The sequence below is a fragment of the Lithobates pipiens genome, unplaced genomic scaffold, assembly GCF_037356315.1.
Source record: "Lithobates pipiens isolate NorthernLeopardFrog02 unplaced genomic scaffold, aLitPip1_a1.2 Scaffold_8, whole genome shotgun sequence".
Lineage (NCBI taxonomy): Eukaryota > Metazoa > Chordata > Amphibia > Anura > Ranidae > Lithobates > Lithobates pipiens.
In genome coordinates, this window is record NW_027507903.1 from 665,000,320 (window position 1) to 665,017,212 (window position 16,893).

At 46.2% G+C, this 16,893-nt stretch overlaps 1 protein-coding gene across 1 annotated transcript; it reads right to left on the bottom strand.

Annotated features, from left to right (window-relative positions):
* Window positions 1–12,966: 12,966 nt before the first annotated feature.
* Window positions 12,967–16,354, bottom strand: LOC143961881 (E3 ubiquitin-protein ligase TRIM39-like). Its single transcript, XM_077471216.1, has one exon. It carries the CDS (start codon window positions 16,284–16,286, stop codon window positions 14,709–14,711), a length of 1,578 nt encoding a protein of 525 aa, XP_077327342.1. The 5' UTR covers window positions 16,287–16,354; the 3' UTR covers window positions 12,967–14,708.
* Between the last annotated feature and the right edge of the window lie 539 nt (window positions 16,355–16,893).

Consider the following 16,893-nt stretch of genomic DNA (forward strand, 5'->3'; position numbering starts at 1 on the left):
GCCTTCCTGGGGGCTGGTCAGGAGGACCAGGACCATGAAGTCAGTACATCATTCTGGATCGGAACCCCGAACCACGTGATGTCGGCATCTTAAATACCTTCTCCCAGAAAGCACAGCAAGAGCGCCACTCCCACTGGGCGGGCTCCGAGAGAGTAACTTAAGCACCTAACCAGACCATAGTTCCATGCCTACCAGAAGAGACAATGCCCCCGTGGCCAGGCTGAACATCTCACAGTCTAATCAGACTGATGCTGAAGTCCAAATTTAGACAATTGTATCCAAACCAAATTGCAGTTTAGGTATGACCTTAACTTTGAAAAACGCATAGCTGAACGTTGGGGGTAGGAAAGGGAGAAAGGAAGGAAAATAATAAACTTTCCAGTATGTGTGAAGACATTGTTAAAAACAGAATTATCATACAGCAAAGATTACCACCCAAACCTATCTATCTAAACCACCCATTCTCTGGCAGCTTGATAGATGCTCATTGGTGAATCCTGAAAGAGAAGAACACATGCAAACAATACACTGTACAAAGGCTATTAGAAGGCATTGTTCCATCCAATCTCAATGGATCCCTCTCCTCTAAACTTTAAAACTTTTAAAACCCTTTTTTTTTTCTCTCTACTTATAAAACAGTGCTAATTGCGCCGACCAGTATCCAACCGTTCCTGTTGTTCTGTTCCTAATATACACACACACATTCCATATATATTTATATATATATATATATATATATATATATATACTGTATACAGTTTAGCTAGTTTCTAATATACTACAGGCAAGTGGTTTACTCAGTTAGCTGCAGTATATTCAGTATACCGTATCCAGTTTAGCTAGATCTCATTGCAGACCGTACCCGTTGCTCTCTTCCTAATATACTACAGGCATGCAGTTGATTCAGTTAGCTGTAGTATATTCAGTATATATATATACACAGTATATATATATATATATACATATATATATATATATATATATATATACATATATATATATATATATATATATATATACATATATATATATATATATATATATATATATATATATATATATATATACATCCCAGCTTTGTGCCGCTACATCTCACTACAGGCCATTCCTGGTGTACCTATTCAAATACATTACAAATACATCAAACACAGTATGTCTGGAAGGCCAACAAGGAGAGGCAGACGCTCACAGGCCACTAAAAGAGGGCAAGCAGGCTCTGTGTCTACAGCCAACATTGCTAGTAAAGGACACGGTGCATCCTCAGCACGTGGCCGTGGGGCCCGCTTGTCCTTTTTTTTGGCAGCTGGCCGTGTTGAACCACAACATGCAGAAGAGTTAGTTCAGTGGATAACCAAGCCGTCCTCATCCTCCTCATCCTGTGTCACCAGGCTCAGAGGACTTTGGCTGCCAATGCAGCTGCCAAATCGGCCTATTCCATTGGCTCCAGGTCATCAGTTACTCCTTCCCTAGCCCCACCATCATGCACGGAGGAGTCCCCCAGACCACAGTGTTGGGTACAACCTGCAGTCGGATGCACAGTGTTTTGAAGGCTCCAATGATGGTATCCAGCTTAAGCAAAGCAGTAACGTGAGCGCAGAGAGATGGGGTGCCCAAGAAGGACAACAAACTGGCAGTCATGTTCCTCCAGCTGCAGCATACTGCCAGGTTTTCTCCAGTGACGAGGAGGGAGGGGATGATGAGGTCACTGACTCTACGTGGGTGCCTGATAGGAGAGAGGAGGAGGAGGAGGCACATCTCCAACGATACAGGATGCCCTCCAGGGGCCAGCTTAAGGGTAGCCAACCAACTGCAACACACTGCAGAGCTCTGCATGTGCAGGGCGCTGCTGACTCCATGCGTTTTCCAAAAGTTCTTTGGTGTGTGCCTTTTTTTGAGACGTGTGCAGCAGATCGCACTGTTGCTGTTTGCAACATATGTCTAAAGCGTATCAAGCGTGGCCAAAACAGCAGCCGCTTGGGCACCAACAAGCTTGACCAGACATATGTCGAACTCCCATGCAGTCTGTTGGCAAGCGTACTTAACTACTTCCCACCCTGCCAATGTATATATACGGCTGAGCGGGAGCTCTCTCCTTCTGACTGGACGTTCAGGAACGTCCTTCAGAAGGAGGGGGGATCACGCGTGCCTGCGCAGCAGCATGATCCCGATGCGCTGCTGTCACCTGGACACTGATCGGAAGGAGGGTTCTGTGATTGGCCCTCCTGATCACATGTCGGCCATTCCATTCCCAGCCGTCATGTGATGTAAACAATCAGCCGGTTGCTAGGCAATCGGCTCCTCCTCTCCTCACACAGAAGTTGTCGCTGAAGAGAGGAGAGCGGATCGCTGACACCAGCTGGTGATTAGTGAGTATGAGCTGTTTTTTTACAGCTTTTTACTCACTGATCACCAATCTAGTGAAAAACACACATGTCCCCACACAATGTCCCCAAAACACACATGTCCTCACACAATGTCCCCATAACACACATGTCCACAAATAATAAAAACACATGTCCCCAAATAATAAAAACACATGTACCCCACATATGTCCCACTAAAATCACATGTCCCAGTGTTTATCTGCACACATATGTCCGTGATCACCCTATTGGGGATTTTTTCAAAATTTACACTCTTTTTTTGCTTATATCGCAAAAAATAAAAAAAACTGAGTCGTGAATAAATACCACCAAAATAAAGCTCTATTTGTGTGAACAAAATTATAAAAATTTAATTTGGGTACAGCGTAGCATGACTGTGCAATTGTCATTGAAAGTGTGACAGTGCTGAAAGCTGAAAATTGGTCTGGGAAGGAAAGGGGTGAAAGTGCCTGGTATTGTAGTGGTTAAAAGACCCAAACCAAAGAACGGACCTCTCCTTGCTCCTCATCAGCTGGGATCTCCAACTCCACTATACCTTCAGTTCTCTCAGAAACCTGCACTGAGAGTAATGAAGGTGTAGAATTAGGTTTGCCAAGTACTTGCGGGCAATCTGCTATCGCTACACCAACGTCCGATTGTACCAGGCAAATTTCCCTACCCCAGTTGCTAAATCGGCAAAAGAAATTTGGTCCCAGCCATCCACATGCCCAGCGGCTGAATGCTAGCTTGGATAAATTTCTAGCACTCCAACTGCTGCCTTTTCAGCTGGTAGACTCTGCCCCCTTCTGTGAATTTGTGGAATGTGCGGTACCTCAGTGGCAGCTTCCCATACACTACTTTTTTTCACAGAAGGCGATTCCGGCTCTCTACCAGCTTGTGGAAGGCAATCTTTTGGCCTCGCTGGACAGGGCAGTCAGTGGTAAGGTGCATATTACCGCTGACTCATGGTCCAGCAGGCATGGACCGGGATGTTACCTATACTACTGCTATCCACGGCTCGGAAGGCTCATCCTCTTCCTCCAATTGGAGACTACAAGGAATTCCAAGGGGAATCACCATTTGGCGTGTTGCATCTTGGGTGGCATTGGAGCCCCCTACAAGCCCTTACGACACACTACTATATGGTGGATGTGTCCAACTTATCTGGTAAGTGTATCCAATTTTTTGTTTTGTCCTATAATCCGTTCCCAAGAAGTTTTTGAGGTCTGAGAAGGTTGAGAGTCATTTTTCCAGGAATGTCATCTGATTTCTCCAGAAGTCCTAAACACATCACTTTGAAGCCCATGACGATTGTCTTCACCTCATTTGGACTTTAGTGGACTCTTGGTCATTGTTATTTGATTATTTTCACTTCCATTATACTTACACTTATTCACTTAGGTGCCTAGAAGTGCTGCACTTATTTATATATTTTTGTTTTTAACTTGGTTTGTTTGAAACTCCATATACTGTCATTCAGGCCCGGACTGGCCATAGGGCAGACTGGGCATTTGACCAGCGGGCCGGGGGCTGCCCGCTCCGTGGCCTGTTGATGATCAGGCCGCACAGCGGGAGGTAAGCGGCGACTGCGGCCTGATCATGGGTAACACAGGCCACGGCCGCCGCTCGCCTACCGCCATGCGGCCGTGGCCTGTGTCATGCGGAACTGGCGGCTGCATGGGCTGAGCTGTGTGTCTCTCTCACACACAGCTCAGCCTCAGAGCCGCTCTGACAGTCCCGCTCTCCTCCTCCAGCCATGGGCGTCTGCATGGTGGGGAGAGCTGCAGGCTGCTGTCACAATATTCCCCCCTCGCTCCCCCTCCCCTTCTCATGTCGGCAGCAGGGGAAGAGGAGGCTTTCCTGTCTGTTCGTTTTCCCTCCCCATTGGACAAAACAGAGGGCCAATCAGAAGCAACTAGAGGGGCATCATGGGAAATGTAGTCCCAGAAATACATGGCACCATTGGTCTTAGCAGGGAGCAGACTACAGTCCCCAGCAAGCACTCTGCTGGGGTGAAAGAGAAAACCCAGAAACAAGCTGAGGAGTGCTTGTAGCAGCTACTACAGGAGACATGGAAAACGAAAGAGAGGACTGTGCTGGGGGAACTGTGCCGGGGGTTATACAGGGTGTGAACTTCCTGTATTGGGTATACCAGTGTCCATCACCTGAAGGTGCCTATATACCCACACCACATAGTAATTACTACTGTGCCCTGTGTCCCATGATGTACTCCAAGAAAAAGTTTTTTTACAGGTAAGCTGTGTAATTTTTACTTTTTGTTATAAAACACTTCCAATAAAAAGATTTTAAAAATCAAATTTCTTCATCAATTTAGGCTAATATGTATTCTGCTACATGATTTTGGTAAAAAAAAAAAAAAAAAATCTCAATAAGTGCGAATTGATTGGTTTGCAGAAATGTTAAAGTGTCTACAAACTATGGGATAGATCAGGTGGTAGGCAACTCCCAGCAAATGTATCCTACGCATACACAGTACATCACTTCAGCTGATATCCCGATCAGCTGGCATGACGTATCGACTGGGCATGCTCAGTTTGTCGGATGCATTTTCCGATGAGAGGCAAGCCACGGAGAGCGTGCGGAGAGAGAGAATCTAAATGTAAGATTCCGCCTCGCTCTCCATGCATTGTTGTCCCATTACAATAGGAGCTGTTTACACCCTGCGGGGGGTCTTGGTGGTTCTAGGAAGCCAGCATGGGGGGAGCTCTGTTGACCTTCTAACTCTCAGAGCCAAATATTGTGTGGTACTTGGGACAGGAGTATATGGTTAAGACGTTTTATTTCATGTTTTATGTAACTTTGGCGTTTATGGATATATTACATAGTTACATGGTTGGTGGGGTTGAGTGGAGACACCAGTCCATCCAGTTTGACCTTAGTGAGTGCAGGGTGTGGGTCTGCGGTTGTCCCTATCCCTGTGCATTCTGTCTCATTAAGATGCTCATATTTGTTTAAGGTGCCCATATAGTAACAACGGTTTGCTCACGCTCACGTCGGTCCCTGCCCTCAGGGAGCCCACAGTCCGGGGTCCCCGGCTTGCTTTCATATACTAGGGTCAATTTTGGACGGAGGCCAGTTGGCCTACCAGCATGTCTTTGGAGTGTGGGAGGAAACCGGAGTACCCGGAGGAGACCCACACAGGCACAAGGAGAGCATGCAGAGACCAGGCAGGTAGTGTCACGGTTGGGATTCAAACCAGCAACCCTTTTTTACTGCTAGGTGAGAGTGCTACCCACTACACCACTGTGCCACCCGATATTGTTTAGGTAAATATGCCTATATTTTAGTATGGGCCCTAACTGACATAAAGCCTAAAGTGTGTCTAGAGATAAGTGTTCATTTTGATGTCTCTGTTTTTGTAGGGGGAAATCCTGGTTTGTCACGGTTTCCTAAAATGTTTGTAAATGTTCATGTGGTATCTCAAATGTGTTTTGTGAGCAGAAGTTTGTGTAGCTAAGCGAAGAAATTTGGGTTTTGGCGGGAAAATGCGCCATTTTGTAGACATGTGCGCCGTCAAAAAATTAATTGTGCTTCATTCCGTTTTGTATTAAAAATTGTATTTCGTAATTCGTGTCAGAAATTCAATTCGGATTCGTACGAGATACGAATTTTCGTTAGAATCGTAATTTTTTTTTTTTAAATAACGAATGTTCGTTGTGATGAATTTATCATTATGAGGGGTTCCCACCATCCCTGTGCTGAGTTCCCAGGTCTGTACACCCGCCGTGCCAATTATGAGGGGTTCCCACCATCCCTGTGCTGAGTTCCCAGGTCTGTACACCCGCTGTGCCCATTATGAGGGCTTCCCACCATCCCAGTGCTCAGTTCCCAGGTCTGTACACCCGCTGTGCCCATTATGAGGGCTTCCCACCATCGCTGTGTTGAGTTCCCAGGTCTGTACACCTGCTGTGCCCATTATGAGGGGTTCCCACCATCCCTGTGCTGAGTTCCTGGGTCTGTACACCCGCTGTGCCCATTATGAGGGCTTCCCACCATCCCTGTGCTGAGTTCCCAGGTCTGTACAACCGCTGTGCCCATTATGAGGGCTTCCCACCATCCCAGTGCTGAGTTCCCAGGTCTGTACACCCGCTGTGCCCATTATGAGGGCTTCCCACCATTGCTGTGTTGAGTTCCCAGGTCTGTACACCTGCTGTGCCCATTATGAGGGGTTCCCACCATCCCTGTGCTGAGTTCCCGGGTCTGTACACCCGCTGTGCCCATTATGAGGGCTTCCCACCATCCCTTTGCTGAGTTTCCGGGTCTGTACACCCGCTGTGCCCATTATGAGGGCTTTCCACCATCCCTTTGCTGAGTTCCCGGGTCTGTACACCCGCTGTGCCCATTATGAGGGCTTCCCACCATCCCTGTGCTGAGTTCCCAGGTCTGTACACCCGCTGTGTCCATTATGAGGGGTCCCACCATCCCTGTGCTGAGTTCCCGGGTCTGTACACCCGCTGTGTCCATTATGAGGGGTCCCACCATCCCTGTGCCGAGTTCCCAGGTCTGTACACCCACTGTGCCCATTATGAGGGGTTCCCACCATCCCTGTGCTGAGTTCCCGGGTCTGTACACCTGCTGTGCCCATTATGAGGAGTTCCCACCATCCCTGTGCTGAGTTCCCAAGTCCCCATTATGAGGGGTTCCCACCATCCCTGTGCTGAGTTCCCAGATCCCCATTATGAGGGGTTCCCACCATCCCTGTGCTGAGTTCCCGGGTCTGTACACCCGCTGTGCCCATTATGAGGGGTTCCCACCATCCCTGTGTTGAGTTCCTGGGTCTGTACACCTGCTGTGTCCATTATGAGGGGTTCCCACCATCCCTATGCTGAGTTCCCAGGTCTGTACACCTGCTCTGCCCATTATGAGGGGTTCCCACCATCCCTGTGCTGAGTTCCCAGGTTTGTACACCCGCTGTGCCCATTATGAGGGGTTCCCACCATCCCTGTGCTGAGTTCCCAGGTCTGTACACCCGCTGTGCCCATTATGAGGGCTTCCCACCATCCCTGTGCTGAGTTCCCAGGTTTGTACACCCGCTGTGCCCATTATGAGGAGTTCCCACCATCCCTGTGCTGAGTTCCCAGGTCTGTAAACCTGCTATGTGTCCATTATGAGGGGCTCTCACCATCCCTGTGCTGTGCTGAGTTCCTGGGGTTTTTAACTTCATCATAACGAATAATCGTAGTTATCGAACGTTCTGTCCCATTCTGTTGTAACGGAATTTGGATCCAAAGTTTGCATATGAAATTTCGTACAAAATTTGTATGCATAACAATTCATATGTCGGATTCTTAGGAATGTACAAATTTCTGGAAATTCATACGCATTTTCGGTTCATACGAAAAATAATCGCATACGTCCACCATTTTGTCGTGGCCTGGCTTTTCTTGTAGTCACCATGTGGCCATTGTCTTGATTTTGCTGCCATTTTGTATCCGCTGTGTTTGGGTGGAATTGCTATTTTGGTTTATAGAGACGCAGTTTAAGGCGCCATTTCCTTTTGAGTGAATTCTATTTTTGTACTTTTTACATACTTTTCAGTAGAGCTATGGCGTTTTCCGTATTGAATTTTGGTTTTGAGTGAAATCTCTACTTTGCACTGAATTTCACCGGATGACAAGACTAGCTTTAACTGTGAGGTTTTTTGTACTTCTAGCGCTGTGTGTTTTGAAATATTTTGGAGTTCCTCAGAGGGCAATTCATTGTTGTGAGGCTTGTATTGGTAGAGCTGAGGTTTGGATTGAATAGCTTGCAGTACAAACAATGCTTCCCCTCCCCCATTTCCTGTTCAGGTGTGCAACAGGAAGTTGGTGGGAGGAGCTTGGGGGTCTTTAGAAACAAGCATGTTGACACAAAGGGACTCGTGTTTGGAAGATGACGAAATCATTTTAATGAAGGTTTATACTGTAATACAGTTTTGGGTAGAGGGTAGGGATGAGCCAAACACCCCCCCCCCCCCGGGTTCGGTTCGCACCAGAACTTGCGAACAGACCGATAGTCGTACAAACTTTCGAACACCGTTAAAGTCTATGGGACTCGAATGTGAGAAATCAAAAATGTGAATTTTAAAGGCTAATATGCAAGTTATTGTCCTAAAAAGTGTTTGGGGACCCGGGTCCTGCCGCATATCAGTGCCTATCTGTGTTGCATATCAGTGCCACCTATTCTGCCCCAGGGGACATGGATCAATGCAAAAAAAAGTTTTAAAAGCGGCTGTTTTTTCTGGAGCAGTGATTTTAATAATGATTAAAGTGAAACAATAAAAGTGTAATATTCCTTTAAATGTGGTACCTGGGGGGTGTCTATAGTATGCCTGTGAAGGGGCGCATGTTTCCCGTGCTTAGAACTGTCCCTGCACAAAATAAAATTTCTAAAGTAATAAAAGTAATTTAACCACTTGCCGCCCGCCATATAGAGGAATGAGGATGGCAAAGTGGTTTCAATATCCTGACTGTGCGTCATGTGACGTGATCGGGATATTGAGCCGTGGTGCACCCCTGGGGGCGCGCATCGCGGCGATTGTTGTTGCGGTGTGTGAGTCAGTCTGACACACCGCAACTACGATCTCGGTAAAAAGTCTCTGATGGAGACTCTTTACCATGAGATCAGCCGTGTCCAATCACGGCTGATCACAGAGTAAATAGGAAGAGCCATTGATCGGCTTTTCCTCACTCGCGTCTGTCAGACTTGAGTAGAGGAGAGCCGATCGGCTGCTCTTCTGACAGGGAGGGTCTGTGCTGATTGATTATCAGAGCAGCCCCCCCCCCCCCCCGAGGATGCCCACACTGGACCACCAGGGATGCCACCAGACCACCAGGGATGCCCAGCACCAGGTATGCCACCCTAGACCACCAGGGATGCTAGTCAGTGCCCACAATGGGCATCACTGATTGGCATGTATTTTTGTTTGACAATGATTGGCATCCATACAATACTTTACACTACAATGCCACCTATCAGTGCCCATCCGTGCCGCCTATCAGTGCCCATCCATTCCGCCTATCAGTGCCCATCCATGCCGCCTATCCATACCCATCCATGCTGCCTATCCATGCCCATCTGTGCCAGCTATCAGTGCCTATCTGTGTCGCATATCAGTGCCACCTATCAGTGCCACATATCAGTGCCCATCAATGCCACTTCATTGGTGCCACATCATAGGTGCCCATATGCCTTATCAGTGCCCATCAGTGCAGCCCCATCAGTGCCCATCAGTGAAGGAGAAAACTTATTTATTTACAAAGTTTTGTAACTGAAACAAAAAGAACCTTTTTTTTTCAAAAATTTGGGTCTTTTTTTATTTGTTTAGCAGAAAATAAAAATCCCAGGGGTGATCAAATACCACCAAGAGAAAGCCCTATTTGTGGGAACAAAATGATAAAAATTTCGTTTGGATACAGTGCAGCATGACCGCGCAATTGTCATTCAAAAGTGCGACAGAGCTGAAAGCTCAAAATTCATCTGGGCAGGAAGGTGTATAAGTGGCCAGGATTACATTTTTAAAGGAATAAAAGTCATTTAAAACTGCTTGCGGCTTTAATGTAATGTCTGGTTCCAGCAATATGGATGAAAATCAGTGAGACAAATGGCATGGGTAGCCCCCCCCCCCCCCCCAGTCCATTACCAGCCCCTTTGGGTCTTGTGTGGATATTAAGGGGAACCCCGCACCTCAGGCCCTATTTACTCAGAACAGCAGTATACAGGCGGTGTAAACAAGACAGGGACTGTGTAGGTTTGTTCTTATGTAGAATCTGTTTGTAATTTGGAACAGGTACAGTCTGTAAGTGTATCTCCAGTCAAAAAATCTATTTTAAAGCTTTTTGGAAAACATAGGGAAAGGTTATCACCCCTGTAACATTTGTTTTGCTGTCTGTGCACCTCTTTAGAAGAGTTCACCTCACTTTCTGTCCCAATAAAAATTGGATTTTGAAAATGTGGGTTTTTTTAGGGAAACAAGGATTGGTGATAAAGCATCAGTGGAGGAGACACCCTTTCCCATACTGACTCTTACAGGAGAGAATTTCCCTTCCTAGGGGTAGATTTCATCTCACTTCCTGTTGTCTCCTTCCATTTGTGAGTAGGAGTCATTTGTAAGTTGGATGTTTGAAAGTAGGGGCCTGCCCTATATACTCTGCAGATAATTGGGTCTTAGATGTTGGTGGTACCAGAACACTGTAAGCCCTCACAGTTACTCTTGGTGGGCACTGGAATGGGCCCTGCTGTGAAATATTAGATCAAGAATTGTAATTACATGCCCCTGTTAAACAGGGGCTGAACAATTGGGTCTTAGGCACTGGTGCCACAACACTGCAACCCCTCACAGATACTCTAGTTGGAGCGCAGGAATGAGCCCTGCTGCAAAGTATTGCATCAAAAATTGTAATTACACGCTTCTTTTAAACAGGGACAGAAAAATTGGGCCTTAGCCACTGCATGAACATTGAGGAGGAAGAGGATAGTCACTCAGCATCAGCATAGGCAGTATTGAAGGGATCTCACATTCAAAAAACAAATTATTTGGTTACATCAGCATCAGGTGCTTGGTAGCTGGTGATCCAAGACTGATTCATTTTTATGAAGGTCATCCAATCGACCAATTTGACCAATTCGGTGGACAAGCGCACCCTGTGATTGGTTACAAAGCCTCCAGCAGCACTGAATGTGCATTCCGAAAGAACGCTGGATGCAGGACAGGTCAGTAGCTCAATTGCATACTGTGCAGTCTCTGGCCAGTGATCCATCCTCAAGACCCAGTAACCCAGAGGATTTTCAGTGCGAAAGGTGTCCAAGTCTGACCTTGCCCCTAGGTATTCCTGCACCATGTAAATCAGACGCTGGTGACGGTTGCTGGAACCGATCATACCTTGGGGCTGCGGACTAAAAAATTGTCTGAATGCATCAGTCAGACGGCCACCTTCTCCACCGCTCCTTCTGTGACTGACCAAAGCCTCAGCAACACGTTGTCCAGGAGGACCAGGAAATTGTAACCTCCCAGGCTCTGGAAATGCATTGCACAAACCTTTCTGCAAGGCCTCCCGAAGATGTTTCATCCTCTGCTCCCTCTGTGATGGCAAGATAAGGTCCACAACCTTAGCCTTGTAACGTGGGTTGCCAGCCAGAAATGATCCCTCTCCTTGATACCACGAATACAAGGATCCTTCCGTGGGCTTTGCAGGATCAGGGAGGCCATGCATCGTAGGTTTGCTGAGGCATGCAGTCTGGAGTCCCCTGGGTCACTAAGGATGACCTGATCCACAGCCACCTCCTCCCAGCCACGTACAAGTCCATGGGTTTCTTCGGACTGTAAATGATCCCGTGAAGACTGTTGGTGATGCTGAGTGATAGGCTCCAACTCCATGCTGACACAATCCTCCTCCTCCTCCTCCTCTTCCTGTGTGATCGGCAGGCACACAGGAAAACTGTCTGGATGAAGGGGGCCTTCAAAGGTAAGGAAGTTCTCCTCTTCCTGCCTCTGTTCTGAGGATCTCTCGATATTCAAATGCAGCCTACTAGAAGAGCTTATATGGCGTGCAGTGTGTCTCTGTAGGGTTTCTGCCTCTTGTCTCTGGTTTAATCCAATGCATTTTCTATTTCTGGACAAAAAATGCCTAATTTCTCCTTCTTTAAAAGAGGCCTACCACCAAGGCTTACAGGATGTTCATCATGTCCCTGTAATACTTCTTATTTGTGTCTTTAACATAATCAGTGTAATATTTATTTCTCGCTAAAAATAAAACCTCCTTGATTCTCTCCCTCTTCAAATTAGACCCACATAAAAAGCTTAAATGATTTACAGCATGTCTCCACAATATTTCAGTATAATCACTGCCATTTTTATTTTATATTTAAAAAACTTGCCTTGTCTCTCCATCTTACATTGCTGCCAATCAAGCTGCTTACATACTCTCCAGCCACTGTGCTATTTGTCTGACTACTGTCTCTGAAATACAGATGTGTCATTTTTATTTCTTCATAACAATTGCCCCATCTATGGAACGTGTGACTATCTATTGAGGTGCTTTGTACACTCTGTAATGAAATTTGATTATGGTCTGCAGACAATACAGTGTGGTACGGCATTAAATGAAGATCACATGTTATGCTATGAAACATGCTTTGCCACTCTTTGGAAATTGTTGAAAAGTATTTAGCATTATTTTATTTAGAAATATAATTGTATGCTATGCATTACAATAAAGAGCCTTCCATGTGCAGCCTCAGCTCCCCTAATACTTACCTGAGGTCCCTCTAGATCCAACAATGTTACAGGAGTGTCTTGCCCATCCGGAACTCCCCTCTTCATTGGCTGAGACAGCAGCGTGGTGCCATTGGCTCCTGCTACTGTCAATTAAAGTTAGCCAATAAGGAGAGAAAGGGGTGGGACTGGGCTTCGGTATCCATATGTGAATGGACACAAGAAGCTGTAACTTGGCTCGGGTGCCCCCATAGCTGCTTACTGTGGGGGCACTCAACAGGAGGGAGGGGCCAGGAGCACAGAATAGGGACCCAAGAAGAGGAGGATCGGGGATGCTCTGTGCAAAACCATTACACAGAGCAGGTAAGCATAACACCAACACTTCACATCTACAACCGAGAAAAACTTTATTCACATTAACATCTTTCCAAATTCCTCCTCCATCACCGGGACACATCTAGTGATTATAATACACCATCACATTATACATTATATTAGGATCCATTATAAAAGTGATCCCATAGAATTCTATTGGTGATCCATTCTATGGGGACACATTATATTGGGGACACATTCCAGTTCTAGTAATCATACATTATTATAGTGATATCATTATATTAGTGATAAATCCCATTATTTCTGTCATTAGTAAATGCATTGATGTGAACGTGTTCCATAGGGATCTATGTTAAAAAAAAACGCATTGGCGTGAATGGAGCCTTAAACGCAAAAAAGGTTTTTGATTTTTATGGTTCAATAGACTTCAATGGAGGAGGTGCAGAAAAGCATGTAGTGCGTTATTACAGCGATTTTGCCGCAATTTGCATTTTTTAATTTGCCCAAACAGCAAATTATCTGAAACAAAAAATACAATAAAAACCTCCAAACGGCAAATCGCACTAAAACCTGCGGAAAGCACATAAGAAAGGCTGAAAAGCCCCCTGCATAGGTGTGAAAGGAGCCTTAGGCTGGGATGAGACTTGTGGGATGCGGGAACCAGTGCGATTCCTGTGCGGGTTCCCTCATCACACCTCAATCACCAGACGGTCACACTGACATCTGAGAACCGCTGCGGGGGGTCAATGGAAAGTTAATGACACCCCCAGATCGCTTCGCAGATCGCAGTGCAAACGCTGAAATGGTGCAGGAATCGGATTGTATAGATGTGACACCCAATGTGATCCGATTCCAGTGAGGACCAAAAAAAGGGTCCGGCACCATTCTGGTGTGAATGTGATTTCAGTCACACAGTTTGTACGGCTGAATTCACAGCACACAGACATGACATGTGATCTGCACAGCAATGTGATCCCAGCCTTAGAAGAGATTTCCTCTCACTTCCTGTCCTGGTGACACCAATACAAGGAGCGAGAGAAATCTGTACAGGGACACAGACATATAAACATCTGACAGGGGCTCTAATCCTTCCCCTTCCTTATTATACTAAACATATCATTCTTATTTCAGTCTGTGTTCCTGTTGGAGAGTTCCCCTCATTTCCTGTCTAGATAAATGTTGTCACCGGGACAGGAAGTGAGGGGAAATCTCTGTAATGGAGCCCCGGACAGAAGAAAAAACCTGACAGGGGATCTAATCCTGACCCACTCTGTCTAAAAACAGCCTGGGCTCTCTGATCACATTTTTTCTTTCAGTAATAAATCTCTAGATGACATCTTCATAGATTTCCTCTAAGATTGTTCCATTTATTTCCTATCCCATCACAGTGACCCCACCCCCTCTATGTCTGATCATGGCTGCCCCACGCCCCACAGAGGGACCACATGTGGGGGAGGGGCAGGGGGAGGAGATGGCTGATGTCACATACTGTGACAAAACACAGAAAGTATTATGTCAGATTGTTATGGGAGATAGATAGATAGATAGATAGATAGATAGATAGATAGATAGATAGATAGATAGATAGATAGATAGATAGATAGATAGATAGATTTCTCACTGACCAATAGGAACATGTTATTGTTACTCCAATAATTGGACAGATATTCTACCCAAGAAATCTCACATTTATTTATAGTAGAAAAACTTGCAGGAAGCCCCGCCCACTGCTATATACTATTGGATGAATGAATTCCCCTCCTTCGTTTGACATCACCAGACTGTGGGCGGAGTTCTCACATCTCCTGACTCCCCCCACATATCTTTATACAACCTCTCCATACACCTATCACAGCATGGAGGGGCTCAGTGAAGGTGGTGGTGAAGGTGTGGAGGTGTCGGATCGGGTCACACAGATCATAAAAGGAGATCCGCCCGGCCTCATAATCCAGATATATCCTGACTCTGTTACTGGAGGGATTGGGGGGTAAGAAGGTCCATTTACTGTCATGTATCAACTTATACTCCTCATCATTATCATCCTTGTCCAATGCCCAGGACTTATTATTACATCCAATCTCTGACTCCTTCCCTCTCCTCTCTATACTGGGGTAACACATCCCGACTCTCCAGTCATCTGACCCCCCGACATCCACTTCCCAGTAATGTCTCCCTGAGGAGAAACTCCGACTGCTCAACACCTGAGAAGAAAAATCCTGGAATCTCTCTGGTGTTTCTGGGAGATTCTGCTTTATATCTGACCTGGATACAGTTTTCCTGTCATCTGATATCTGTAGATCATTATGAGCTGTGTTTCCATCCAGTAATATGTCTGCAGCCCCCTGTATATAGTATACATTTACCTCTGTTATTACATCAGATAAACCTTTCTGTAAGACCCCCGCCACATCCAGACCCCCTCCATCATGGAGAAGCTCCTCATGTCTCTCTCTGTCCTCATTATCTCCATCCTCAGTATCACACAAGTCACCTGTGTCTGATTCCTGTAAGACAGTCAGTGGATCCGTCACGTTACACAGCTCCTCAATGTGACGCAACTTCCTGGACAGCTCCTCCTTCTTTATTTCCAGATCCCGGATGGAGATGGAGATCCGATTTGCCCTCCTGGAGATTTCCCTCAGGATTCTCTTCTCCAGGTCTTCCAGACGTCTCCTGAGATCTCTAAACAGGGCAGTGACTCTCTCGGTGTCACCAGTGGCTTCTTCTTCTACTTTCCTCCGGTGTTCCTGCAGACTCTGGACTCTTTCCTCCGTCTCCTCTCTCTTTGTCAGAAGTTTCTGCAGAACATTCCTCAGTGGCTCCTTCTTCTTCTCAGAAGCCTCATCCAGTGACTCCATCTTATGTCCTTTATGTCCTCCAATCATACAACAAGATATACAGATACAGGTCTCATCCTCAGTGCAGAAATACTTCAAAACTTCCTTATGGACGGAGCATTTCCTGCTCTCCATGGACAAGGTGGGGTCACATAAGACGTGTTCTGGGGAATTTTTGTGGACTCTCAGGTGTTTATCACACAGAGAAACCTCACAGAGCAGACAGGATCTAACAGCAGGTACAGGAAAGTCCACACAGTGAGTACAGAAGACCCCGGACTCCTCTCGATCTTGATGAGTAGACAGGAAAGTCTCTGCTATGTTACGTAGTGTTATGTTCCTCTGCAGTGCAGGACGACTCCTGAACCTTTTTCTGCATACAGGACAGAAGAAATCTCCAGACCCCCTCTGTGTATCCAGCACACGATCAATACAGACCCGGCAGAAGTTGTGACCACATCCCAGCATTACAGGATCGGTATAAATGTTCAGACAGACGGAACATTTCAGCTCGGCTCTCAGATCACCAGACGCCATCGCTGACAGGGGAAGTGAAACAAGACTGAAAGTCTCTGACACCGGAGAGGAATGTGGATGGGGGAGGGGTGACGTCCTCCTACACAGGGTGAGGCTGGATGAATACTATAGGACACGGAGATCAGAGTACAGAAGGGAGGAGATTCGTTTTGCAGTAGTAATGAGAATTATACTTCCCAACAATAGAAGAGAGAAAGAGGGAAAGACGGATGTGGAGAAGACATGCGGAGCACTAAGTGCAATGACATGAAAAGTGGAGATGACTACATCATGATAAAAAGGAAATTGGTTATGTAGCACTACCCCCGAAGGAGCCGCTGGTTAGATTTGGGATTACCGTTACCTTCTGTTCCAATCGCTTCACGTCTAGGGGTGTCCCGTGGTAAATGGCCCAGTAACTCGAGAGACTGACAACAGATCCACTTGACTGGATTTTATTTGCAAAACATAGACAATGAACAGTCTGTTAAATTGGGATCAGAGGGTTGGAAAGGAAGTCCAGGTACTCTTAGTGTCAAAGTCAATGTTGAAGAACTTGCTTACTTTAACTGCATCCAGAGAATAGCCATTCGCAACTGGATGATCACTCAGGTTGGACAGTCCCTCT

Coding starts and splice junctions, on each gene's coding strand:
- LOC143961881 (XM_077471216.1), bottom strand. CDS start 16,286: ATGGCGTCTGGTGATCTGAGAGCCGAGCTGAAATGTTCCGTCTGTCTG.